General features: G+C 42.9%; 1 protein-coding gene and 2 long non-coding RNA genes across 6 annotated transcripts; 2 read left to right on the top strand and 1 right to left on the bottom strand.

The window, feature by feature from the left end:
* The first annotated feature begins 7983 nt into the window (after positions 1-7983).
* LOC148878166 (protein translation factor SUI1 homolog) lies at positions 7984-10649 on the top strand. The gene is made up of 5 exons (XM_088950108.1): positions 7984-8308; positions 9647-9756; positions 9855-10060; positions 10171-10224; positions 10335-10649. Exons 2-5 carry the CDS (start codon positions 9720-9722, stop codon positions 10377-10379), a joined length of 342 nt encoding a protein of 113 aa, XP_088806234.1. The 5' UTR covers positions 7984-8308; positions 9647-9719; the 3' UTR covers positions 10380-10649.
* Positions 10650-12578: 1929 nt separating this feature from the next.
* LOC148878167 (uncharacterized) lies at positions 12579-18844 on the top strand. 4 transcript variants are annotated; one of them, XR_016100819.1, is made up of 7 exons: positions 12579-14496; positions 16651-16725; positions 16807-17041; positions 17180-17549; positions 17636-17765; positions 17887-17997; positions 18134-18844. It is a non-coding gene; the product is annotated as an uncharacterized LOC148878167 (long non-coding RNA). The 4 variants fall into 4 exon arrangements; XR_016100817.1 differs by having other exon boundaries at positions 12580-14496; positions 16832-17041; XR_016100818.1 differs by lacking the exon at positions 16807-17041 and having other exon boundaries at positions 12810-13085; positions 13246-14496.
* Positions 18845-24918: 6074 nt separating this feature from the next.
* On the bottom strand, positions 24919-25826 carry LOC148878168 (uncharacterized). Its single transcript, XR_016105524.1, has 4 exons — positions 25657-25826; positions 25443-25570; positions 25211-25321; positions 24919-25075 (listed from the first exon to the last, which is right to left on the bottom strand). It is a non-coding gene; the product is annotated as an uncharacterized LOC148878168 (long non-coding RNA).
* Positions 25827-27024: the final 1198 nt, after the last annotated feature.

Raw genomic sequence — 27024 nt, forward strand, 5'->3', positions numbered from 1 at the left:
ATATCTTTTGACTTGATTGGAAATAAAGTAGAAGTTTATGTTGATGATATGACTGTTAAAACCCTATTTTCTAACTCCTTAATTTCTGACATAAATTATGTTTTTAATATTCTAAAAAAAATATATCATGAAGATCAATCTGAACAAGTGTGTCTTTGAAGTCACGTCAGGCAAGTTCCTCAGGTACATAGTGAATTAGCGTGGCACTAAAACCAACCTAGATAAAATCCAAGCCATCCTAGACATGAGACCCACTAGGTTGATTAAAGAAGTTCAAAGTCTAACAAGTCAGATAGCTGCCTTGAACTGGTTTATGTCCAAGTCGGCTAGGCGGTGCTTTTTGCTCTTTAAAGCCATAAAAAAGAACCAAGACTTCGAGTGGACCAAAGAGTGTTAGTTCGCATTTGATGAGTTGAAGAGGTACTTGAGTTCACTGCCCCTATTCGAGTGACGAGGTATTCAACTTAGTCTGAATCCGTGAAGTGGACAGAGTGCAATAACTTATATATTTTGTGAACAAGGTCTTGTATGCCACTGAGACTAGGTATTCCAATATCGAGAAGTTAGCCTTCTCGCTGGTGCTAGTAGCCCGCAAACTACGCCCATACTTCCAAGCCCACACCATTGTAGTCCTAACTGATTGACCTTTGAGGAAAGTTCTCCAGAAGCTCGAGGTCTCGGGAAGGTTGACGAAGTGGGCAATCGAGCTTAGCGAGTACGACATATGGTTTGAGCCACACATAGTGATAAAGTCACAAGCCATAGCAGATTTCATCACCTAGTGCATGTTCAGCATGTCAACCCTTGACGTTGCGAAGCCTGTGACCACCTCAGAGGCTACTACTAGTGCAACACCCGACCTGATTTGGGACGAGGAGCCCTGGATCCTCCATGTGGACGACTCTTCCAACCAGCACAGAGATGGAGCTGGACTAATCCTCTATAGACCCAGAAAATTGAAACTAGAGTACACTCTCCAATTCACGTTCCAAGCCTCGAACAACGAAGGTAAGGATAATGGGCTAATAGCAGGGCTATCATTGGCAAAGGAGGTTGGCATGAAGAATCTAATTGTATGTAGAGACTCACAACTAGTGGTGAGCCAAGTGAAAGGGCAGTATGAGGTCCGGGAGCCTGCCATGTTGGCCTATCTGGCCAAAGGTAGAGAGCTGAGTTCCTACCAACTTCCACTCTTAGTACATCCAACAAGTTTCAAGGTCTGAGAACACCAAGGTTGATGTGCTCTCAAAGCTAGCCGGTGTAACAGGTATTACAAAGAGGATTGTCTATATTAAAGACTTGCCATGACCTAGCATAGAAAGGGCAGTAGAAGAGGTCGCTTTTGTCTTGGCTACGAAACTGAGCTAGGTAGACCCGTTCATTTACTATCTGCACCACGAGACCCTACTAACAGAATGCAGCGCAGCTTGGAGGGTAGAGCAACAGTTAGATCAGTATGTGATCATTGTTGAGCAGCTATATCACAGGTCGTTCATGCTCCCCAACCTACGCTACTTGCACCCAATGGAAGTGAACCAAGTGCTGTGCAAGATCCATGAAGGTCTTTGCAGAGGGAACTTAGGGGGTAAGACGCTGGCCTAGAAAGTCCTACGACAAGGCTACTACTGGTTAACATACCACACCATCCCATTGTCAACCTAGTGTACCTTACCAGCTCATGGTCATTTGCATAGTGTGGTATAGACATCCTCGGTCCCTTCCCACTCGCAACCGGGCTAAGAAGGTTCTTGGTGGTCGCAGTGAACTACTTTACAAAGTGGGTGGAAGCCGAGCCATTGGTATCGATAACAGATCAGATTGTCCAGGACTTCTTTTGGAGGAATGTCATCTATAGGTTCAGACTCCCTAAGGTGCTAATATTAGACAATGGGAAGCACTTCAAAGATATAAAATTCCAAAATTTGTGTGTCAAGATGAGAATCCAACAGAATTTCACCGCGATAGCCCAACCTTAGACGAATGGTTATGCTAAAGTGATGAATAAGGCAATACTTCATGGACTCAAAGCTCGACTCTCCTGGGGTAAAGGTTTGTGGGTGGACGAGCTACCCAGTGTTTTATGGGCCTACCAAACTACCATCAAGACAGCGACTGGCGAGACCCCATGCAACTTGACGTATGGAACAGAGACTATCATCTCAATTGAGATCGAAGTGTCGACCTTACGATCTAAGATTTACGACGAGGAGGGTAATGAGGACAAGCTGCAAACTAACGTTGAGTTAGTGGAGGAAATTTTCAACTTAGCCTATATTTGAACCGTGGCTTACCAGTAGCGAATAGGTCGATACTGTAATGCTCGAGTTAAGAGATGTCAATTTCGAGTTGGTGACCTGGTACTCAAGAAAGTTATGATACCTGAGCTCGACATGGAAAAGATAGGTCTGAACTAGGAAGGCCCCTACAAAGTTCTCAAGGTGATCAATAAAGGCATGTACGAGCTCAAAACATTGGAGGGGAGGCTAGTACCTCGTACGTGGAACATTGATAACTTAAAGAGATACTACGTATGAGGAGTTCAGAAGTTTCAAGTTGCGTCCACAAGAGAAAAAGTATAGATCGCTCGCTACGATGACCTAATTGAACTACTAAATGAAGAAAGGGAAGCCAAATCGCTTTAAGCTCTAAGATCCCCTTAAGCTGACCTCTGAAGAAGTTGGCAGCTCGGTAGCATTTTTGACTTAGCCAAAATCACAAAACTTAGCTATGGAGGTGTACATCACATTAGCTTGGCTTGCATTTTACACTTAGCCTAACTTACGCAGGAGAAATCGATCTCTTCGATAAAAAGTGTGAAGTACATGACCATTTAAAAAAAGGGGAAGAAAAGAGAAGGTAAAAAAATATAAACGAAAATATGTATTTAGAGCATGCAGACTCAAAGTACAAAACCTCCCAAAACACATGAATAAGGATCCCTCCAGCAGCTACTCTTCTTCATTACCCTCCTGATTGTCGCCAATCTCATTTGTGCCCTTGTCCTCCACCTCATTGCCACCCTTGCTAGCCTCCTCATCTAGAGTTAGAGGCTCTTGGTCAACCTACATGCCCAGCTTGTCTGGTATCAATCTAATCGATAGTGTCGAAATCAAAGTTGGGATGCAAGGACTTGAGGAAGTGGTGGCATAGCTTGAATCCCCTCTTCACAGAAGGAACAACGTTCTCGATCTTCTATTGCTCGTACTTCGGTGACAAGTAGAAGCACTTGACTGTTATGTCCTTGGCACGGTGGATTTCTTTAGTATACTTAGTTCACCGCTCTTCCAACTTATGCTCCCTGGTCAGAGTGGCGATGGATTCTTTGGCCTCCTCTAGCTCACGCTACATGCCAACACTAAGCTCATAGATTAGGGTGGCCACAAGCCGAGCTTCTCACGAGCTATTTGAACTCAGCTAGGCTCGGTTTAAACCGAGCTCTAAGCCAAGCTCGAACCTGATACATAGTCTCGTTTGCTAATCGAGCCGGGCTCGAACTAGTAAAGCTTGACTCGTGAGGATCGCAAGCCTGCTCGAACTTGATAGATAGGCTCGTTTGCTAATCGAGCTGGGCTCGAGCCCAGTGAAGCTCGACTCGTGAGGCCCGCGAGCCTAGTATAATAAATAAATAATTTTTTATTACGTAAATACATAGATACATACATAGATACATACATACGATACATACATACATACATACATGCATGCATGCATGCATATAAATATGTAAATATATATAAAATAAATAACTTTTATTATATATAATAATATTTTTATATAATCTTTTTATTCTTTATGTATAATAGTAAATAATTTTTATAATTCTTAATTTTTGTATGTAAAACAAAAACACTTTTTTATATGTATATTTTTTATTTTTTATATGTATAATAATAAATCATTTTTATAATTCTTATTTTGTTGTATGTAAAAAAAAATGTTTTTATATGTATAATTTTTATTTTTTAGAAAAATTTGGCTTGCAGTCAAGCTCGAACTTACGAGCTTTGAACTAAGTCGAGCTCAAGCTCAAGTCTTTAGCTCGAATCAAGCTTAAGCATAAGACTTTTTCAACGAATCCGCCCCTACTCGTAGAAGCATCTACGGTCCTCTTCTACATTGCAGTGGGTCGCCTTGGTGCTCAAACGAGCTCCCTCCAATTAGGCCTACAGGGCCTCAATGTTTGCTTGAATCTCCCGCCTTTAACGCTTTGAGACGATGACCTAATTTAGCAACCTGGCCCATCAAGTTCACTTGCAAAAGAAGAAATAATAGTAGTGAGGCTTGGAAGGAAAGGAAAACAAGCATAAAAAATGAGGATCACACACCTGCAGGATGTACCAAGTCATCCTTGTGCCGATGTCAAGAAGGAAGATCCCCCTCCCCACTCTCAAAACAACCAAAGGATTGGTTAGTTGGTCAACAATCGAAAGGCCAATATTGGGGATGAATCAAGGTATGTCAGAGTGTGAGGGGTGGCAGCACACTCATCTAGGGTGACGAGGCAGCCGTACCTGTGAAGACCTGAGTGGGCTCTGTGAATATAGGATTGTTTCCCCCTCGAGGTTGACCACCTCAGGCATATGCACAACAGCCTCACCTCGTGATCAGCTAATGAGCCCTCCATTGACGATCGAACTAAGGAATTTGCTACCCTCCTCATACGCTTTTAGGGCCTCTTGTCCGCCACTAGGAGGGAAGCAATACTCGCCATTTTTGAGGAAACATACAAAAAACATAAGTTATCCAAGCTAAAGAATATCCTTTGATATAAAGACAACAAGCGATGATCAGGCCGACCTACCTACAGGACTCAGGCCAAACCGAACAAGCATAGGCTCAACTAAGAACTGATTTATCATTAATCCCTAACATATGAGGTGTTGAACCTTGAGATACAACTTTTCATCGAACTCAACCTCGTAAACTTTTCTTGCCTCACATCGCCAAGCGATGTCTAGGGGACAGTTGACCTCCCGAGAGAGGAAGAAATACCTACTCGTCCAGTGCCTCACCTTTGTTGGGAAGCCTCCCAGAAGCTTATAGCCACGATGGTAGCTCAAATAAAAACAATAGAGCTCATTGGGAACTCTCTTTATATTACACAACCCCGAGAAGATATCCATATACAGAGGGAAACCAAGGTGGCAACTGAGAGAGATTGTCCGCACGATGGTCCAGATGGAGTTCAGGTGGAGTTGTTCCAATGAGATGTCATAGTGGGAAAGAATGCAACTGAAATCATTTGAGACGTGGAAAAAGGATACTAGCCTGACAACTTCTTCCTCGCTTAGCTCGGTGGGACCGAAATGGGAGCTTGACTGCAACTCTCGTTGAGAAGTTTAGGTCCCTGTATGGGAACCTTGTCACTCTCATGTCGAAGCCCCTTCCTCGGCCCGAGCAGAGTAGGAAGACCCCCTTTAGACTCGCTCAAATACATTACTAAAAGAAGAGGGAAAAGGAGTCACCAGCTTTTCAGGGAAAGAGAGATCAACTTCGCCTAACTAGATTAAGCCCGCCAAACTGACAGCGACCTCCCAACAAATCTCTTCTCCAATTACAAATGGGACCTCTGTGGGAACCCCCTATTTATAGCCATGGGCACGAAAAATCAATGGATGTGGTGTCGCGGTGGACGAAAGTCGAGAGGATCACACCGCTCTAATAACTCAAAGGCGTATTTGAATTTAAAAAATTTGCATGCCCAATTTAAAATTTGAACTTGTCGCGTGTGCTAGTCTGCCCTTGAGTCGAGTCAAGAGGATAGGTCAAGCGATATGTGAACCGACCAGACAAGTCACTACAGACCGGGGATTGGCAACGCTACTCCCTTTTCTGAACTAGCATCGACTCGGGAGTGGAGGGGCAATTGATGTGGGTTGATTCGACCCTCTAGTGACATTACGACACGTGGCTCCACAAACCTATCGGATGATAAATAAATTCCATGTAACTTGGCTTCAGAAATATGATGGACACCTCGCATCCATTACAAACTCCTCGGCCCCACCTTAGCAAGTTAGCTTACAGATAGATTGGTCGACGTATGAGGCAACCTACCTCGCCGACCTAGTAGATACCAGCCTCGGCAAGCCGAAATAGAAATAGGTTGGTCGATGACAAGTTGGTGTGGGAGGCGACCTAACTCCGTCGACTTAGTGAAGATTTAGTCAGCGGTCTATATGACACAACGAGTGACCTCCTCCTCGAGCGAGCTGCCAATTCTAGCCTTCTCGGGATCACGATGCAACATCGTTGGAGCTAACTAATGCCTCATCCACTTCAAGCGTGATCAAATAAGCACTTCCCATTTACACGGAGTCCATCTCTGGGCATGAAACCACCTTTGAACTAGACGGGCTAGAGATCTCGGACGCGCTTCATGAGCCTCATGACCGCTTACCTATATAAAGGCATCCCCTTTCATAGAAGAGGTACGCACGCGATTTAGCTCTCAAGCATACTAGCTCTCTTGCTTTCTAATTCTCTAAATACACACTTTGCTAATTTAAGCATCGGAGTGCCCACCCTGGGTAAAGCAACCTGATCACTCTGACTTCTCTCTTTGCAGCTCAACTAAGCAACCTCAACAACTTGGCGTCCGAGCAATCTGCTAGTAGGTAGCACTAGATCACACGCATCATCACTAGCCATTCTCTCCCACTTAAACATGTCTCTTTGAACTTCTCTTTCAAGAGCAATCAATCTCTCCGTAGCTTCCTCTGCTTGTGTCTTCTACATTTCCACCATAACATAATTTTCAAGGTCTCGGTGTTGTTTCTCCTCCTCATTTACGTTTTCATAATCTTGTTTTTCTTTAGTCTCTCTTTTTGGTTAAAGAATTTTCTTCTATGTAATGTTATGGACGAAACTTCTCGTCTTATTTCTTCCTCCATTTCTTAGGCTATTGAAGCAAAGGATTCTAAGAGGGTGGAAGCGGGATATGGTGGATTTTCAAGGATTGGGGATTGTGATTTACTAGTAAACCTCTACTAGACGAAAGTTCAAAATGGACCAGAAGCCAATGAGGTTCACTAGATCCGAGTGGGAATAAGGGGAGAGTTTGCTGCTACAACTCCCCTATTTTCGTTAGAGGAGGCAATGACAGTTGAGAGAAACTAAACAAAAAACAATAGGGGGAAGGAAAGTTTGAAAAATGATGGAAGGTTAGGACTTTGGAGAGAACGACGAGGTCGAATATTCATTGGATTTATGGCTGGAAATGGTGATGACGGCAAAGAAAAAGAAAGAAAACAATGAAATGGGGGATGAATGTCTCGGCCTGTATTCAGTCCAACTCGTCTAAAAGTCATGAGACGAAACTTGTGGGGTTAGAACGTTCGGTGCTCATGAAGAATGAAGAGGGAGCAAACATGGATGAACACGACGGTGTTGGTTACCTGCATGCGAATGTTTTGAAAGAACAAATGCCTAATATCTGCCATCCTGAAGGTCTCTCTGATAAATGGGATGATGATCATAGTAAAAAAAATGAGAAAAAGGTAAAATAAATTAGAAAAGGGGGCATTTAGAAAGCTTTAAACGGTCAAGTGAGAACTTTTTTCCAAATCAACTGATGGAATGCTAAAGGAGGGGGTCTTTGTCTAACAGCCAAAATTAAAGAGTATTTGTCACAAAATAATGTGCGGGGGTCTTTGTTATTGATCCCATAGTACAAGGGGTCCTTGTAATTTATCTTTAACATTTTTCACAAAATTTAAAAAGATATTTGCATCCAAAATGAAAGTAATAGATGCAAACTTTACACTCAAAGTTGATGAATGTATGTTTTAATCTCGAGATTCATATAATTTATTATTGCAAAACTAAATCAACTTTACATTTGCATAGATTAAAATGCACTTTGCATATTCCTATTTGTATTTTATTTGCACTCTAAACAAAGAGAGTCTAAAAAAATTTGTTATATTATTTGAGAACCTTCCTCAAATTTTCTATAAAACCAAACCTAACATATGAGCATATGATATAAGAATAAGAAAACAAATGCATAAAAGAATGGAAAAGGAAAAGAGAGAAAAAGAAAAAGGGTACGGAGATTCCTAACTCATAAACGAAGTTAGATGGGGCTGAAGTCGTGCGGTTAAGAGCAATCGTCTACAAATATAAAGTGTGGGGCGTGGGGCACCATTACCCATCACAGCCTCCCAACCGCCTTGCATCTTATCTCCTCGATTTCCCTGCCAATTTCCCTTCTCCCTTCTCTCTCTCTCCTCGCTTTTGCTCTGGTTTCTCTGATTAGGGTTTCTTCTTCAACTGTCAATACCGTTCAAACCCAAGTTCGGATCAGGTATTCATGCCTATTTTCCTTCCTTTCTTTCTCTTTGTCCTTTTATTGTTGCTCTTTATATCTTTGATTGTACATAAATAAATCTGATTTGTTTGCTTGAAGCTTCTGATTTTTCTTTCTTAGTTGTTTGGTTTTATTATTGTTTGACCTTTCTGATCTTCGTTTACCTGAACTCTTTCCGTGTAATTTAGATCAATGATTTCTTTGTTTTTTCTTTACATTAGGGTTTGAGTCCCCTAAATCTGGGTAGATCCCTCTCTTTCCCACTCTGTCTTTCTTTGTGGTTGATTATTGGGGTTTTATTATTTTGGCATGCCTTAACACCTAATTAGTTCATGGATTTTTCTTCCATGGAGTGCTTGTTATGTTTAGGGATATTGTCTTCCTTTGAAAAGGTGCTCTTTTTTTCAATCGTATACTCCGTTTCTAAGAAATTCCTTAATTGTTGAGCTATCCATTTCATTTGCCCGGCTATTTGTTTTATGCCATCCATGCGTCTGTACTGAATGCCATTTTTATCATGTATGAATAAATTCGAGGTTTCCTATGCTACTATTCTCATGCTGTTTCCCTTTTGTTCTTGCAAAATTTCTTTGACTGTTGTAAATTCTTATGTTTTTTAATCTCGAATTTCTATGTTATCATTATTTCAATAGTTGTCAAGGGCTTACTGTTTGGATATCATGTTATATTGTTTGTGAGATGCAACTCATGTAGTTGCCGAGTTCGATTTGATCTTACCTGTATAATGGAATTTTATGATGCATACACGCGTTTTTTTTTTTTCTTGGATGTGATTAGCTGACTCTGTTTCTTTCTTTCCATTCAGTTTCTCTTTGTTCTAGTTTTCTTATGTGTTAATTTGCGAGACACTAAGGTTTGTTATGATTACGTTGAATCTTGATGTGTCCTCTGCCGCATATGTTAGTAAGATACATGTTCTTGATTCTCAATCTCATCCCCCTCCCTCCTAGACAATTAAGAAATGGTTCCGAAACAATACAAGTTAAATTTTCTGTGGCACTTTCTGTTTGTTTAACAGGAGAGGGTAGTAATCCCAAAGTATCCCATAATATAAATTACCTTAGCTGCATTGGTGGGATCCATAGGGGCTATCTGTTAATCTAAAAGCTGGTTAACACTTAATTTTAACTAGAAATCTTTTCAGCAAATTGTACAGGAAGAGATCTATAAAAAGTACAGGAGGAGTTTATTTTGTCAAACTGTTGAAATTTTGAAGAATGCAGTTGTGTGTGTGTGTTTCAATTTAAGTTGTATTTGTTTGGATTCTTCTTAATTTGTATTGAAGCTAAATGGTTTGCCTTCCATTTGTGTCAGCTCTGAGCATTTTCTATTATAAGTAAATAGAAGCTCTGTTCCTTTTCTCTCCAACTTTCAACAGCCAAGGTTCATGTCTGAACTCGACATCCAGATTCCTACTACCTTCGGTGTGTTTATTTCTCTCCTTTACCTGATTTCTCCTTTAGACTACATATATATGAGATAAAGTCTAAGTAGTGTCGGTTGTGTTTGTATGGTGAAACAGATCCCTTTGCAGAGGCAAATGCTGAGGACTCGGGCGCTGGGTCAAAAGAGTATGTGCATGTACGTATACAGCAGAGAAATGGTCGGAAAAGCCTGACAACAGTTCAAGGTTTGAAGAAGGAATTTAGTTATAACAAGATCCTCAAGGACCTCAAGAAGGAATTCTGCTGCAATGGTACTGTTGTCCAGGACCCAGAGTTAGGCCAGGTTGGTTTGTAGTTTCGCCTTAGTTTGACACTTTATTTGCCTTTATCTGCTTGTCTGTGTGCGTATGAGGGTTCATATCATAATGGTAGTTTGTTGTGTGGGGATTGTAGGTTATTCAACTCCAAGGTGATCAGCGCAAGAATGTCTCGACATTCCTCGTCCAGGTGATCAGTCACCTCCCTCCTATCCTACTCTCAGTTTTCAAAGTTGATGCACCAACTGAGATTGTGATTTTTGAAAGCCCTGACATTTTCTTTGTTCCTGTGGCGAACAGGCTGGAATTGTGAAGAAGGAACACATCAAGATTCATGGTTTTTGAGCAGAAGTAACAGCAGCATTTGACCAGCCCTTTATAATTAATATTTGCAAATGCATGTCCGCAGGAAAATATAATACATTTAGACACTTAACAGAATATGCCCTTACTGCATGTGATCTATCTTTATTTTAAAATGTTTGGTATTAAGTTTGTGATTTAAGTTGTGTTGGTTCTGCTGCTTGTTTTGTAATGTGGAAGAATTATGGATTGTTCCTGGGCTTTAATCTTTATCCATAATAAAGGAAATGCCTCTATTGACTTTTCTTTCCATCACTGCATGTCTTTGTTTGGTCATCTCTTTAGACATTCAATCAGAAAATCATGTGCATGTGGGTGCCTCTATTTCTCTGTCATCTCCTTGTTTAACACAACATGTACAAAGCCCGGGCCAAGCCCAGACGGTCATCTACCAGTGTAGTAGTAGTTTAGCCCTTTCCAATAAATGGCGGTGGGCCTCATGTCCACCTTGTTAAGTAATCTTCAGTGCGTCTGAAAAAAAAATGATTTGACAGGTGTGATGTTTTAGAGCTGATTGTTTAAGAGGTATATTGGTAGAAATTTTTTTATCAAAAAGTTATAAATTTTTGGGAGAATGACGGTTCAGCCAGGGTCAAATTTTTAGGCCCAAAGTGGATGGGTGTCGGTTCGAAATTGATGCTAATTCATGGGTCGGCAGTGGTGTGTATAGCGAAGGTTTTTGACATTTTGAATGTTTATAATTCTACAGCGAAATGTTATTGGATGTATACTACAACTGTCTCTCTCCTATGGCCTTTGTCCACGGGGCTAGTCATTCAAGAGTGCTTAGAGCCTTGAAGCCTTTTCAAACTCTAATATGAATTCCTTTATCACATGAAGACTTCATTCCACAGGGTTATGGGTTTTAACTAATCGAGACTATATAAGAAACATAATGTTTATGGTGACCTATTCACAGAAACATAATGTGATTGGATCATTGATCTAACACTCAAATATATTTATAAAGAAAAAGTGATCGCAATAAATTATAAAAGATGAACCTTATTAAACTCATGTTCATTGGCCATTACCTCAATACGTTCTATAAATTTCTGTTCTCTAAAATAACAATTTTTTCACTGAATATTACTTCAAATCTTTTGACCCAACAGATAGAAATTCAGGTTATATATAAAAGATGGTCTTATGTTCTTGCTTTTGCACTTAATTCCATATCTTAGCTAGCCTATCGATCGGTTCAAGGGCTCCATTGATCATGCAGCAACTCCCACCTGCGACTTCTGTCAACTTCACCAGTTATGATCAGAGACGACCAAGCCAGTCAACCACCACAATCCTTTCTTGTTCAATTCATTGGCAACTTTTATAATCTTTCTTTCTCACGCTTACATTTAGGAGCTTTCAGAATGCCACCATCTATTAGAGGCTACAACTCAATAGATAGCCTGTAAAAGGGAGAGAAGGTAAAATCAGAACAGCAAGAGAAAGTATGAAAGCATTACCCACTAGAGAAAATGTTCTTATTGCCACTTGAGAAGTACTGCAACCATTAGCATTCACTACAATCCTCATTAATAACACATACATTAATTAGGATAAGCAACAAGAATTAAACTACCATAAGAGCAATCCCTCAGTAGCCAAAATTAAAAAATCCAGAGGAAAATACACTGAGGTTCCTAGAACCTAAGGCATGAGGTTGAAAGAAGGTACACACCTGAACTAATATTATCAGGTTGAAGGCAAACTGGTAATGGATCCCAGTTACAATGCAGTGGTTGTATCAAGAGCAAGAAACCAAAAATTAAATATACATGGGAGGGAAATAAAATAAGAATATTACCTGTTGATTATTAAATCAAACTTTCTATTTGATAAAAAAAAAAAAAACATGCTACATCGAAATAACAAAAAGTTCAGATGGGGAAGTAGAATGATATTTAGTCAATCGAACTCGATTAGAACTTCAAAGCAATCTTTTATATTAAAGCTAAAGCGAAAGGGGTGATCTTCCCTTTCGCTCGTGCCAATTTATACACTATCGATGAAATCTTACTATTTAGTACTCTTCATTTCTGTTAACTTAAACTATTTTATTGCATGTAGCACCTGTTCATACTCCGTGCTTCCTCTTGTCCTCTCCTTCTCGTAGGAAGAACCTGAGGGTGAGTAAGCCCTTATAGAAACCTTGAGGAGTTCGGATCTGATTATTTTATTCCTGGCTCTTACCATCTCGGCTTCAGTTTTGTACTTTATTGGTCTCGTCTTGTTCCTGTTTTATCTCTGGTACTCCCTCGTCGATCGCTCCCGCACCAGCCCATTCGATTCCAGCGCTCCACTGAAGTTGCAGAGGTTCTTATAGGGAGCTGAAGTCGGCCACTAAGGATTTCGGGTTATTCTCCGTGATGGGAAGTCCGTCGCTGTTAAGAAGCTCGATGTGTTCGTTGCAGGCGGAGAGGGAGTTTCAGAGTGAGTTGCAGATTCTCGGCGGGCTGCGGTCGCCGTTTGTTGTTTCTCTATTGGGGTATTGTGTTGAGAAGAAGAGGAGGTTTCTTGTGTATGAGTATATGCCCAACAGGAGCTTGCAGGAATCCCTGTTTGGTGAAGGCTCTGCGTCGCCCAGCTTGAATTGGGATCGGCGATGGCTCTTGGCTTTCTGGGAATCCAGCTTCCGTTCCTGCACAGACTGCAACAGATGGAACTCCAGTTGATAGCGCTACTGAGGTAGATTTTTCTCTCGCTTTGCAAGCTTCCTCTTCTTATTCCAGGAGTAACAATGGCTGAGGTGGCTGAGACGAAGGCGCAAGTGGTGGCGGAAAAAACAGCGATGGAGTTCACCCAGAGTAGACAATTCTCTTCCTCTGACCACTTCTCTCCTTTTCAGATCGAAGCTTTGAAAAATGGAGATGGAAAAAACAGTGAGAGTTGGATATTTCTTATTCATCTTCTCTGCCATGAGCTGCGAAACAAACCCAGAACCCAAAACGTTTTATTTTGAACCGAACCCGGTTCGATTGTGCTATCAGTTCAGTTGCCCATCAAACCCAGTTTTATTAATTATTGTTTTATAATTAATAAATACTGATAATTTAATTAATAATCAATATTTATTAATTATATCAATTCGGGTTATGTTTTGTGTTCAACCGAACCCAGTTTTACCAATAATCTATCATATAATAAATATAAAAATTTATTATATATTTACCAAAATATATACTATTAATAATTAAATACTTAATAAATATTTAAAAAAACGTTTGACCTTTTACCAAAATTAATACTTAATAAATATCAGAAAAAATAATGTTTGACTTTTATTAAAGTTATCATAAATTTGTAGAAAATGTCCAAAAATATAGAAAACATGGATTATTAATTAGATAATACTTAATAATTAACTTACTAATTAAATGATCATATTTAAAATTTAATATTAATTTACCAGAAATACTTTAGATTAATTTATTATAATTACCGATTATTACTGATTATAATTAGTAAATTAGTGTTATTAAAGTCACTGGCATTATTTTCAGATAAAATAGTAGAAATAAATACTTAAATACTTTTAAGTAAAGTTATGATTATCTGCAGAAAAGAGGGTGAATTCAAAAAGTTGAGTTATCGAAGAGAGGCAGAGAAAAGTTGAGTACATATTTCCCTTGCATGGATAAACTAAGGGAAGAGGAACTTTTAAGCTTAATATTGTTTGCCCAGTTTTTAGTTGTAGATTTCCACTTGTACCGATCAAACTATGGGGATGTTTGGTTTACATAAACACTGCCGCTTCAGAACCAGTTCAGCTTTTGGCGCAATAAACGTTTATGGGCACTTTTGGTGGCAGTGTTTAATTAAAAAACGGCAATAAACGTTTTTCCATTTCTCGCCTCCCCTAGTGGCTGTTCATTTTATGATACGCATAGCTGACATGGAACTTACGTGTCGTATGACATGGCACCCGCAAGTTTTAATCTGGTTCAATCGAATCCACCGTCCCATGATTTTCTTCCTTTTGTTTCTCGATTCGTTGAAACCCTGACCACGAACAAGCTTGACACCGCCCACAGATAGATGATCGAAGGAGTGACACCAGAGTCCGGAGGAGCAGTGGACATCATTCTTTGTCGTCAAGGTAATAGATCTATCATTTTCTATTCTTTCAATTTTTCCCTCGGCTTTTTCCCAAGTTACTTGTATATGGTTTTCTTCTTTGAGCCTGTGTTCTTTAGCCAATAGACATATCTATTACTATTTATCGTTTTCACCCATCACTCAACCATATATTTCTTCTTTGATTTTGGGCTGATTACATCTATCGCACTGTCATCTTGCACTTCCCATGGACTGAGAAGCATAGCTATAGTTGATTTTACTTATATTGTAGATTATTCAGTTGATTTCGGTTACTGTAGATTTAACTTGTTATATTGCAGAAGCAATTCGGCTAATTAGAGTGTTTAGCCATATACAATAGAATTTCAAAGACAAATTCTTCATATTTGTATGATGTCAGTTAGGTTGGGCTTTCAAATCATAAAAGGGTAAAATGACGGATGCCCATGCGTGTGAATAACTGTTGAAACTTGTAACACTTAAAAATTCTACATACTATAAATAGATTAAAAAGATGAAGTTAGAAATAGAAATATTCTAGCATTCAATATAGAGGTGATATTGAATGGTCAACTCACCAAAATTTAATAGAAATATTCTGGCATTCAATGGAAATCTATACTATGAATAGATGAAAAAAAATGGTAGCATGGGTGATGGGTTGAATGGTCAAGTCATCGAAATCAAAAAATCCAATAAAGAGGTGATATCCTGATCTGGTCTACCACAACGTTAAAATTGTGTTTGTTTCGACAGAAAATAAAAGGAAATGTATTATAAATTAACAAGCTGCCTCTGTCAAACCAGTCTCTCGGATAATGGGCTTCAGGGCAGATGTGTAATGGACATCTTGCCTGTCTCTGTCATCTCAGAGAACAATCTATTGATGAAACAGCCTGTCCATGAGCTGCAAACCCCACATCACTGCAGTGTAACAGAATACATTCCACTTAATGTGACTTCATCTGTTTCCGCACCTACATCCTGCATTTCTTCGAAAAATCTTAGTGCTTCCTTTTGGCCTTCAATTTTGGGCATAACCTGTGACAGTTGCCGCCCATGCCACCATGTCTTTCTCAGGCAAATCATCAAACAACTCAGAAACTTGTAGATATATACATTTTGTTGCATCAAATATTGAGCAGCCACATTCTAGATATATACATTTTGTTGCATCAATAAAGATCTAACTTAAACCTACCAACCAAAATAGTTTGGCAATGTATTTGCCACCCAGGATTGACATCGAGGGCTGCAGCACAAGCCTAGAAGAGGGCTGAGAAAGTGAAAAATACAGGGCCTGTACCTCCCCTTGTCATGCACTTGTAGAGCAAATATTGACTCAGTGAAGGGACTGTAGACAAAAACCATCTAAAGAAATGGATTCAGGTGCTGGACCTGATCAAAAAGCATATGGAAGGTAGGGGTCCATGGATAAATAAAATTTAGTAAAGCATCCAGATGAGCTTGGCCAAGTGAGAAATTTTGTATTCGCATGGAATAGTTTTTTATAAAACTTTGTTAATTTTTAATACATTTCCTTGTTTTCCTTTAGCAAGAAAAAGGAATGCCACCTAACCCAATTAACAAAATAGAAAAGAGAGGGGGTGGATAGAGAGTCATCCACCGTTGATTGTGGATTATATCATATTTCCACCGTTGGATCTAAAAATCGGTCTTTAAATAAAAGCACACGTAATTTGGACCATTGGATTGACTGATGGATCCTATGCACCAAAGCAAAAGTCTCACACTGAAACATCCATACGACTGTTTCTTGAAATGCCCCACCAAACAGCATGAAATGAAAAAACGTTTATTGTGCTGAGTTGTAAAGGGGCGTTTCTTGAAACGCCTCAACCAAACAACAAAATAAAAAACATTTAAAGTGGGTGTATATCAGATAAACTTTTTTTTCCAATAAACGCACACCCAATAGGAACCAAACACATACCATATACATTTGAATCATTTTGTAATCTGGACATATAGATTTGTCTTGAGATTTGCTTCGAACCGAGTACCACTCCTTGTGGCTGCAGGTAAAAGAAAACAAAGATGAATGAACAAATTCAAATAGTACATGATTTTCTTGCTCTTCAATGGATTAATTCCCTCCTTTTGAGTATTTTCTTTTGAATTTGTTGTCCTGATAGAGATTTTCGTCTTGCAGCTCTTGCAACAAATGCCTGCGATCGGCTGCCGATAAATGTGGAAAGCGATGCCCAAAGTGCAGGCAGCTAATTAGGTACGACAGTCGTAAGAAATTAGATATTTGAAGAATTTTCTTTCATTAGGAGCTTGTATGGGCTTTAAACAATGAACATAGTTCTTTGGAACACGATACAAATCAGGAATGCTGAATAGCCATGAAGCTGAGCACCGGAGCCCAGAAGAGGCAAGTCGAAATATATCCAGCTCCCAGAAGAATAGGAGCAATAGTTAGAAGAAGAGAAACGTCAACTCAAGTGGAGGAAGAGGAGACATTGGGTTAAAGTTGGGGGAGAAGAAGAGGAGTGATCGGTGAAGAGCAGTGTGAGAAGAGGAAGACCCAGATTTTATTTGTTAAGACCTTAAATTTTTTTTCTTTTTTCTTTTTTGCAATGCAATCTTATTTGCACTGATGTAAAAATATGAGTGCAAATTATGATTTATTTCTATTTCTGATTTTGCCTCATCTTATCTGTTAATATCTGATGAAGGAAGATTTGGCCCGACCTCTTCATTATGTGACACGTGGCAAAAACGACAGCTCGACAGAAGGGGCCAACCTTAGGCGGGAATAAGGGGACACCGCCGAACTGACCCACCTTGTAACAGCTCGGGATACACTTCGCCGAACTGACCCACCTTGTAACAGCTCGGGATACACTTCGCCGAACTGACCCATTGGTACTCCTAGGTGGGTTTTCGGATTTCTTGATTCGGGAGAGAAATGAATCTGGAGTTCTGGTACTATGGACTCGACAGTTGTTGATTTGAGACTCGAGATCTACTATCTGGGGGCGGAAATTCAAATAATAAGCATGACAAGGATAAAGGTGTTAATATTCAGGTTCTTCTCCATTGCAGGTTAGTCAAACCTAATCTTTCCTTGAATTTCTGTTTAATGGAGAATTTTTTATGAGTTCCGGACTATAATGACTTCTTTTTTCTAGACCCTTGAGCGAAGATGAAATGAGGGTCAAGAAACCTGTGGTGATTTCTTGCAACGAGCATAGACGAGAAGTATCTGCCATGCAGAACACAGCCAACAAGCATATGGATAGAGCTTTTGTATTTGACAAGGTTTGACACTTGAACCGCTCCCCCATTCATCACAACTCCCGCATTGATCTTTAAAACTATGGAATTAGAACTTGTGATCTGTTTTATAACGTATTATATAACTGTACACTATTCTGTGTAGGTTTTTGGTCTGGCATCTCAACAGAAGGATTTGTTTGATCAAGCCGTTTCTCCTATTGTCAATTGAAGTTCTTGAAGGTTACAACTCACATTTTCGCATACGGTCAGACAGGTACAGGGAAAACATACACAATGGAAGGAGGGTGAAGAAAATCAATGGTTTTTCATTGGTTTACTTATCCATTCTGGTCTTACCATGCTTTCTGTGAATTTGAGAGCCTCTTTCTTCTTGTTTTTTGTCTTTGTAGAATAGGGATTTACCAAGTGATGCGGGTGTTATCCCTAAAGCTGTTCAACCAATCTTTGACGTACTTGAAGCTCAAAATGCCGAGTACAGAATGAAGGTTACATTTCTAGAGCTGTACAATGAGAAAATAACCGATCTTTTGGCTCCTGAAGAATGCACAAAATTCATTAATGACAAGTCAAAGAAACCAATAGCCCTCGTGGAAGATGGAAAAGGGGGTGTTTTTATGAGAGACCTGGAAGAGGAGATAGTCTACTGCAAATGAAATATATAAGATCTTGGAGAAAGGGTCTGCTAAAAGATCGTACTACAGAAACCCTGCGTAACAAGCATTGCAGTTGCTCCCACTCAATATTTTCTATCACAATCCACATCCAAGGAGTGTACACCTGAGGGAGAAATGATGATTAAATGTGGAAAACTTAATCTTGTTGACCTTGCTGGCTCTGAGGACATATCACATTCTGGTGCGAGAGAGGTATGCGGGCTACTACTGGTTATCCTTCAACATATGAACTCTAGCCCTTTAATCTATGGGCTATTAGCATAGGTTCAGACATACAAGTGCACAACTTCAAATATTAACATTCACACATACACTTAAAAGTGCACAACTTCAAATATATAATTGTAAGTAGACCTATGTTTATACGGAATAGCAAGAGAAGCTGGAGAGGTTAATAAAAGTTTGCTTACACTTGGTCGTGTTTAATTGTGAACTATTTAATTGTGTTCTGTTGCTATCCTTTTAAATGGATTTTAAAAGGATTAACTGGTTCTCTTTTTAATTGCTAATACTAGCGAGGGGAAACCGTGCTAAGCACGGGCGAATAATACTGAATAATTGGGAGAGTAAAAAATGAAGAAAATTAATAGCAATTAAATTGGCAATCCCAGTTGTTGATTCTTATTAATAGAAACTGATGAAGGAAGAAGGGGCAGAAACGGCAGTTCGGCAGAACTGACACGTGGCAGAAACGACAGTTTCGCCCGACCTCTTCATTATGTGACACGTGGCAGAAACGACAGTTCGACAGAAAGGGCCAAGCCTAGGCGAGAACAAGGGGACACACCACCAAACTGACCCACCTTGTAACAGCTTGGGATACACACCGCCGAACTGACCCACCTTGTAACAGCTCGGGATACATTTCGCCGAACTAACCCACCTTCTAACAGCTCGAGATACACTTCGCCGAACTGACCCACTTTGTAACAGCTCGGGATAGATTTCGTCGAACTGACCCACCTTGTAACAGCTCGGGATACACTTCGCCGAACTGACCCACCTTGTAACAGCTCGGGATACACTTCGCCGAACTGACCCACCTTGTAACAGTTCGGGATACCTCCGAGCTCAAGACCGCCTCGCTCAGCACTTCGCATCATCTTCTAGGCACCAAAGCCAAACAAGTCGTACCATGCTTGACACCAGGGAAGTCCGTGCCTGAGGTCGCCACGCCTGTCTGACTTGGGATCTGACGTTTGGCAGCAGCACTCTAAATGGCCACCTGCCACCGCCACTGACACCGCCATCTCCAGTTAGACGGTTAGGCAGTGACGGTTCTGTCTCAGCAGAAGGGACGACGGCCGAGTTGACAAGCGCAAGGGTAATCATACCCGATCTGACAAGGGCCTCGGGACGAGTACACGAAGTGACTATAAGAGCCCCTTGCCCCCCGACAACGGAGGTATGCAAACTTTGCGCTATCTGGTATTACCTTGCTTTTGAAAGATTCTAACTTGAGCTTCGGAGCCTCTACACCGGGTTCCCCCCGGAACTTTCCCATCTCCTCCGTTTCAGGTTCCCTGCTACCCCGTTCGAAAGCAAGGCAGCGGACAGCTAAGATCGCCCGGATCGCGCTCCATCAATTGGCGCCGTCTGTGGGAATACACTTAAAAAAGCCTCCCTCCAAACTTCAATACCCCCTTTTTTCTTCAAAAATCTCAACACTCATGGCCTCCTCCAGCAACACCGGACGTGGCACAGAGACAAACGCCACCGGGGAGCAACTTCAGGTCCCCGTAGTGTACGTTGGACAGTTCACCATCCCCCTTTCGGTGGATGGGATCCCCATCCTGAACACGCCACAAGCAGTGGCACCCGTAAACCCTCCTACCACAAACGTCCCCTTTCCTCTCCCCATTGAGACAACCTTCACTGAACCAACTGCCGTCCCCCTGGCAGCTAGCCAAGACCGATTGGAGGACCTGATGCAGTGGATGCGGGCAATGTAAGCCCAATGCAACAGTTCCAGCAATACCAGCTTCACCAGCACCAAGTGCTGCACAACATCTCACAGTATCACTATCAACAGCAATTCCCCCAACTACCACTGAACCAACCACTACTTCCACCTCGCCACCCCGCTCCAAGGCCGGTCAAGGCCTCACCGCAGGATGGGCGCCCCCGCCAGGCGAAGGCCTCCTGGCCCCAAGACCACCCCAACAGCCAGGCCTCGTCCCCAGGCCGAAGAGAGAAAAATGTCATCCCCGCCTTGCAACCCGCAGGCGGGTCGGGAACCTCGCCCGCGAGGTCGGCACCCCGGCGCTCCCAGCCCGAGCTCCCGCTCACCGAAAACCGATTCATCGCCCTGGCGGCAGACCACCAGCACTCCGGGCCCATCGAGCTCGGTAACACGGAGGCCAGTAGCGCCAGCACAAGGCCCGCTCAACGGCGAAGGCACCGGCGAAGTCGCCAAACCGCCACCCGCGCCTTGTCGGAATTCAGAGGCAGAGACACGAGCTCGTACGAGGTAGGGGCTGCCCCGGCTCTCTCCGTTCCTTCCCCCCTTGCATCGGAACTCTTGGCGGCCCCCTTACCCAGAGACTTCAAGCTCCCACCTCTGGACAAGTACGACAGGTCCTTCGACCCCAACGACCACGTTAACGCCTTTCAGTCGCAAATGCACCTCGCCAGGGCTAGCGAATCGTGCATGTGCGTGGCCTTTACCACCATTCTCAGGGGGGTATCCCGCACATGGTACAGGAACCTGGCCCCCGGATCGATAAAGTGCTGGGCCCAGTTCGTGCAACTCTTCACCACACACTTCGTCACCAGCCGACGGTGCCCCAGAACAGAGGAAAGCATCTTCGGAGTGGTCCAAAGAGAAGGAGAATCTATTCGGGGCTACATCAAGCGGTTCAACGAAGCATGCTTGCAAATACCGCGGTTGGACCCCGCAGTGCAGCTCGCAGCGGCCAAAAAAGGGGTGACGCACAAAGAGTTCAAATGGCACATGGTGGCCAACCAGCCCGCAACCGTGGCCGAATTCCTCAAACTCGCGGATAAGTTCATGAGTACAGAGGAAGAAATCAACCAACGAACCGAAGGCGGGAACGAGAAAAGAAAGAGAGAAGGCGAGCTCTCCAACCCGGTGAATAGGAAAAACCCGACCCGGGAGCCGAAGCCGAACCAGTCCTTCCGGGCCCCCCTAGCAGTTTGGACGGACTACATGCTGTTAAACACGAGGCGGACAGAGATCTTAATGACGATCAAAGACGCTCCGTACGTTAAGTGGTCACCTCACCTAAAAGGAAATCCGAACGAGAGAAACAAGAATTTGTATTGTAGTTTCCATAGAGACCATGGTCATAACACCGAACAGTATAATAACCTCCGGGACGAGATAGAGGGACTCATCCGTCGCGGATACTTGAGAAACTTTGTACAGCACAGCAATAACAATAAATCATGTTGGCAAAGGGAGCACGAAAAGGATGCCTCCGAGTCTAGCAACAGACCTGTCGAACCGTTGCAGAAGCAACCTCCGGAAGAGAGGCCAGTTCGGGGAACCATCCATGTAATAGTGGGAGGTTCGGTGGTAGCGGAGTGTACCTCGGCAGCAGCCTGGACTTCAGTTCGCGAAGCGGCCCTCGAAGAACGGAACACCCCAAAAAGACCAAAGACCGACGAACCAATCTTTTTCACGGAAGACGACGCGCGAGGAGTCCACTACCCCCATGATGACGCGCTTGTCATTAAGCTAAGGATCAGCGACTTCGAGGTCAGGCGCGTACTCGTAGATTCAGGCAGCTCAACGGACATCCTCTTCAAATCAGCATTTGACCAGCTGCAGTTAAAGAGGAGCGAGCTGAAGCCCGCGAACACTCCCCTGCACTGCGGGGTCCAACTGCAGTATTTGCAAGCATGTTTCGTTGAACCGCTTGATGTAGCCCCGAATAGATTCTCCTTCTCTTTGGACCACTCCGAAGATGCTTTCCTCTGTTCTGGGGCACCGTCGGCTGGTGACGAAGTGTGTGGTGAAGACTTGCACGAACTGGGCCCATCACTTTATCGACCCGGGGGCCAGGTTCCTGTACCATGTGCGGGCTACCCCCTGAGGGTGGTGGTAAAGGCCACGCACATGCACGATTCGCTAGCCCTGGCGAGGTGCATTTGCGACTGAAAGGCGTCAACGTGGTCGTTGGGGTCGAAGGACCTGTCGTACTTGTCCAGAGGTGGGAGCTTGAAGTCTATGGGTAAGGGGACCGCCAGGAGTTCCGATGCGAGGGGGGAAGGAACAGAGAGAGCCGGGGCAGCCCCTACCTCGTACGAGCTCGTGTCTCTGCCTCTGAATTCTGACAAGGCGCGGGTGGCGGTTTGGCGACTTCGCCGACGCCTTCGCCGTTGAGCGGGCCTTGTGCTGGCGCTACTGGCCTCCGTGTTACCGAGCTCGATGGGCTCGGAGTGCTGGTGGTCTGCCGCCAGGGCGCTGAATCGGTTTTCGGTGAGCGAGAGCTCGGGCTGGGAGCGCCGAGGTGTCGACCTCGCGGGCGAGGTTCCCAACCCGCCTGCGGGTTGCGAGGCGGGGATGACATTTTTCTCTCTTCGGTCTGGGAACGAGGCCTGGCTGTTGGGGTGGTTTTGGGGCCGGGAGGCCTTCGCTTGGCGAGGGCGCCCATCCTGCGGGGAGGCCTTAACCGGCCTCAGAGAGGGGTGGCGATGTGGAAGTAATGGTTGGTTCAGTGGCAGTTGGGGGAACTGCTGTTGATAGTGATACTGTGAGATGTTGTGCATTGGGCTTACATTGCCCGCATCCACTGCATCAGGTCCTCCAATCGGTCTTGGCTAGCTGCCAGGGGGACGACAATTGGTTCAGTGAATGTTGTCTCAATGGGAAGAGGAAACGGGACGTTTGTGGTAGGAGGGTTTACGGGTGCCACTACTTGTGGCATGTTCAGGATGGGGATCCCATCCGCCGAAAGGGGGATGGTGAACTGTCCAACGTACACTACGGGGACCTGAAGTTGCTCCCCGGTGGCGTTTGTCTCTGTGCCACGTCTGGTGTTGCTGGAGGAGGCCACGAGTGTTGGGTTATTTGAAGAAAAAAGGGGGTATCGAAGTTTGGAGGGAGGCTTTTTGAAGCGTATTCCAACAGACGGCGCCAATTGATGGAGCGCGATCCGGGCGATCTTAGCTGTCCGCTGCCTTGCTTCCGAACGAGGTAGCAGGGAACCTGAAACGGAGGAGATGGGAAAATTCCGGGGGGAACCCGGTGTAGAGGCTCCGAAACTCAAGTCAGAATCTTTCAAAAGCAAGGTAATACCAGATAGCGCAAAGTTTGCATACCTCCATTGTCGGGGGCAGGGGGCTCTTATAGTCACTTCGTGTACTCGTCCCGAGGCCCTTGTCAGATTGGGTATGATTACCCTTGCGCTTGTCAACTCGGCCGTCGTCCCTTCTGCTGAGACAGAACCGTCACTGCCTAACCGTCTAACTGAAGATGGCAATGGCAGGTGGCCGTTTAGAATGCTGCTGCCAAACGTCAAATCCCAAGTCAGTCAGGCGTGGCGCCCTCAGGCACGAAATTCCCTAGTGTCAGGCATGGTACGACTTGTTTGGCTTTGGTGCCCAGAAGATGATGCGAAATGCTGAGCGAGACGGTCTTGAGCTTGAAGGCATCCCGAACTATTACAAGATGGGTCAGTTCGACGAAATGTATCCCGAACTGTTACAAGGTAGGTCAGTTCGGCAAAGTGTATCCCGAGCTGTTACAAGGTGGGTCAGTTCGGCAATGTGTATCCCGAGCTGTTACAAGGTGGGTCAGTTCGGCGATGTGTCCCATTGTTCCCACCTAGGCTTGGCCCCAAATGTGGGTCCCATTGTTCCCGCCTAGGATTGGACCCTACTACCGCACTGTCAATTTTCTTCATTTTTTACTCCCAATTATTCAATATTATTCACCCCGTGCTTAGCACGGTTTCCCCTCGATAGTATTAGCAATTAAAAAGAAAACCAGTTAACCCTAAATCCATTTAAAATGATAGCAACAGAATACAATTAAATAGTTCACAATTAAACACGACCAAGTGTAAGCAAACTTTTATTAACCTCTCCAGCTTCTCTTGCTATTCCCTGTAAACATAGTTCTACTTACAATTATATATTTGAGTGTGAATGTTAACATTTGAAGTTGTGCACTTGTATGTCTGAACCTATGCTAATAGCCCATAGATTAAAGGGCTAGAGTTCATATGTTGAAGAATAACCACTAGTAGAATGTGATGTCCAGCAAAGTCAACAAAATTAAGTTTTTCACATTTAATCATCATTTCTCCCCCAGGTGTACACTCCTTGGATGTGGATTGTGATAGAAAATATTGAGAGGGAGCAACAGCAATGCTTATTACGCAAGGTTTCTGTAGTACGATCTTTTAGCAGACCCTTTCTCCACGATCTTATATATTTCATTTGCTAGAATATCTCCGACCATCTCCTCTTCCAGGCCTCTCATAAAAACACCCCCTTTTCCATCTTCCACGAGAGCTATTGGTTTCTTTGACTTGTCATTAATGAATTTTGTGCATTCTTCAGGAGCCAAAAGATCGGTTATTTACTCATTGTACAGATCTAATAATGTAACCTTCGAGCTTCAAGTACGTCAAAGATTGGTTGAACAGCTTTAGGGATAACACCCGCATCACTTGGTAAATCCCTATTCTACAAAGACAAAAAACAAGAAGAAAGAGGCTCTCAAATTCCAGAAAGCATGGTAAGACCAGAATGGATAAGTAAACCAATGAAAAACCATTGATTTTCTTCACCCTCCTTCCATTGTGTATGTTTTCCCTGTACCTGTCTGACCGCATGCGAAAATGTGAGTTGTAACCTTCAAGAACTTCAATTGACAATAGGAGAAACGGCTTGATCAAACAAATTCTTCTGTTGAGATGCCGGACCAAAAACCTACACAGAATAGTGTACAGTTATATAATACGTTATAAAACAGATCACAAGTTCTAATTCCATAGTTTTAAAGATCAATGCGGGAGTTGTGATGAATGGGGGAGCGGTTCAAGTGTTAAACCTTGTCAAATACAAAAGCTATCCATATGCTTGTTGGCTGTGTTCTGCATGGCAGATACTTCTCGTCTATGCTCGTTGCAAGAAATCACCACAGGTTTCTTGACCCTCATTTCATCTTCGCTCAAGGGTCTAGAAAAAAGAAGTCATTATAGTCCGAAACTCATAAAAAATTCTCCATTAAACAGAAATTCAAGGAAAGATTAGGTTTGACTAACCTGCAATGGAGAAGAACCTGAATATTAACACCTTTATCCTTGTCATGCTTATTATTTGAATTTCCGCCCCCATATAGTAGATCAGGAGTCTCAAATCAACAACTGTCGAGTCCATAGTACCAGAACTCCAGATTCATTTCTCTCCCGAACCAAGAAATCCGAAAACCCACCTAAGAGTACCAATGGAGCTCGAACGATCAAGAAAATCTATTGAAACATCCAAAAATAAGAAATCCAACAAGAACTCTTGACATTAACAAAAAGGAATAAGAAGATAAGGAAAACGAACGTAGTGAGAAAAGAACATAGAAACGGATTGATCTTTCCCACAAAGAACTCTCTCCCTTGCTGCTTCTTCTTCCTTGGTTCATCTTTCCCTCTCTATCTCCCTCGCTCCCACAATCTCTCTTTTTCTTAAGGTACCACCATCACTGCAACTACTACTCTCTCCCACCTTCTCTCCCTCTCGCTCCCACACTCTCTCTTTTTCTTATCCGCTCCCCTCTCCTGTCTGTCAGGCTGAGGCCCTCGATCCTACTCAGCTATCAGTCAGTAGCAGCTCTTCTAGGGTACCACCGCCACCCCTCTCTCCCTGGTCGATTGTCAGGCCATCGATCAACTGTCAGTTAGTAGCAGTTCGAGACACAACAGGCCTTTAACCAACGGCCTCAGCGGCTCAAGAATAAGAAATTGCATAGGCATCTGGTTATGTCCAACAGGCCTTTGCCCATCGGGCTATGTCCAATGGGTAGTGTTCAATGAGTGCATCGGGCTTTGTCCACCTCAGCGGGTTCACCGGGATTTATCCGCCGGGTTTTGTTGGTGCCGTGGCAGCTTACATGTCTTTGCCCATCACTCCATCAGATTATGTCACACCAATCATCGGGGTAGATGAATAAAAGCGGTTTAAGAACTCGAGAAGCCAGAAGGTGATCAAGCACAAGATTTTTATGTATGTAAAAGACAAATAAGAAGTAAAAATAGTGATGATGATCAATATCTATAATATAAAAATAGTGATAAAAAATTAACCTAAAATGCAATAAAAAAGACTCGCAAAAAACTCTACTTGTCACGCATGGAAGCTGGACACAACGCCGACACGAAAGCCAACGCCAATGGTCAAGACTCCTGCGCTCTCTCTCTACTCTATCCCATTTTTCATCAACCCATCAGTCTACAAACTCCATAGGCTGACGAAATAAAGTAAAAGAGTGAGAAGGAGAGAGAAATACATTTAGTCATACGGAACAAAGGAGATGTGTCATTACTCCCTCTTTCTTTCATTGTTATTGTTGTTCGTTGGATTCAGTCAGTGAAAAAAATGAATGTAACGAAAGGGATCCTCACCCAACTGAAACCAAACCA

Source organism: Nelumbo lutea, chromosome 1, assembly GCF_056320005.1.
Source record: "Nelumbo lutea isolate HS-2025 chromosome 1, American lotus-T2T, whole genome shotgun sequence".
In the NCBI taxonomy this organism is placed as follows: domain Eukaryota; kingdom Viridiplantae; phylum Streptophyta; class Magnoliopsida; order Proteales; family Nelumbonaceae; genus Nelumbo; species Nelumbo lutea.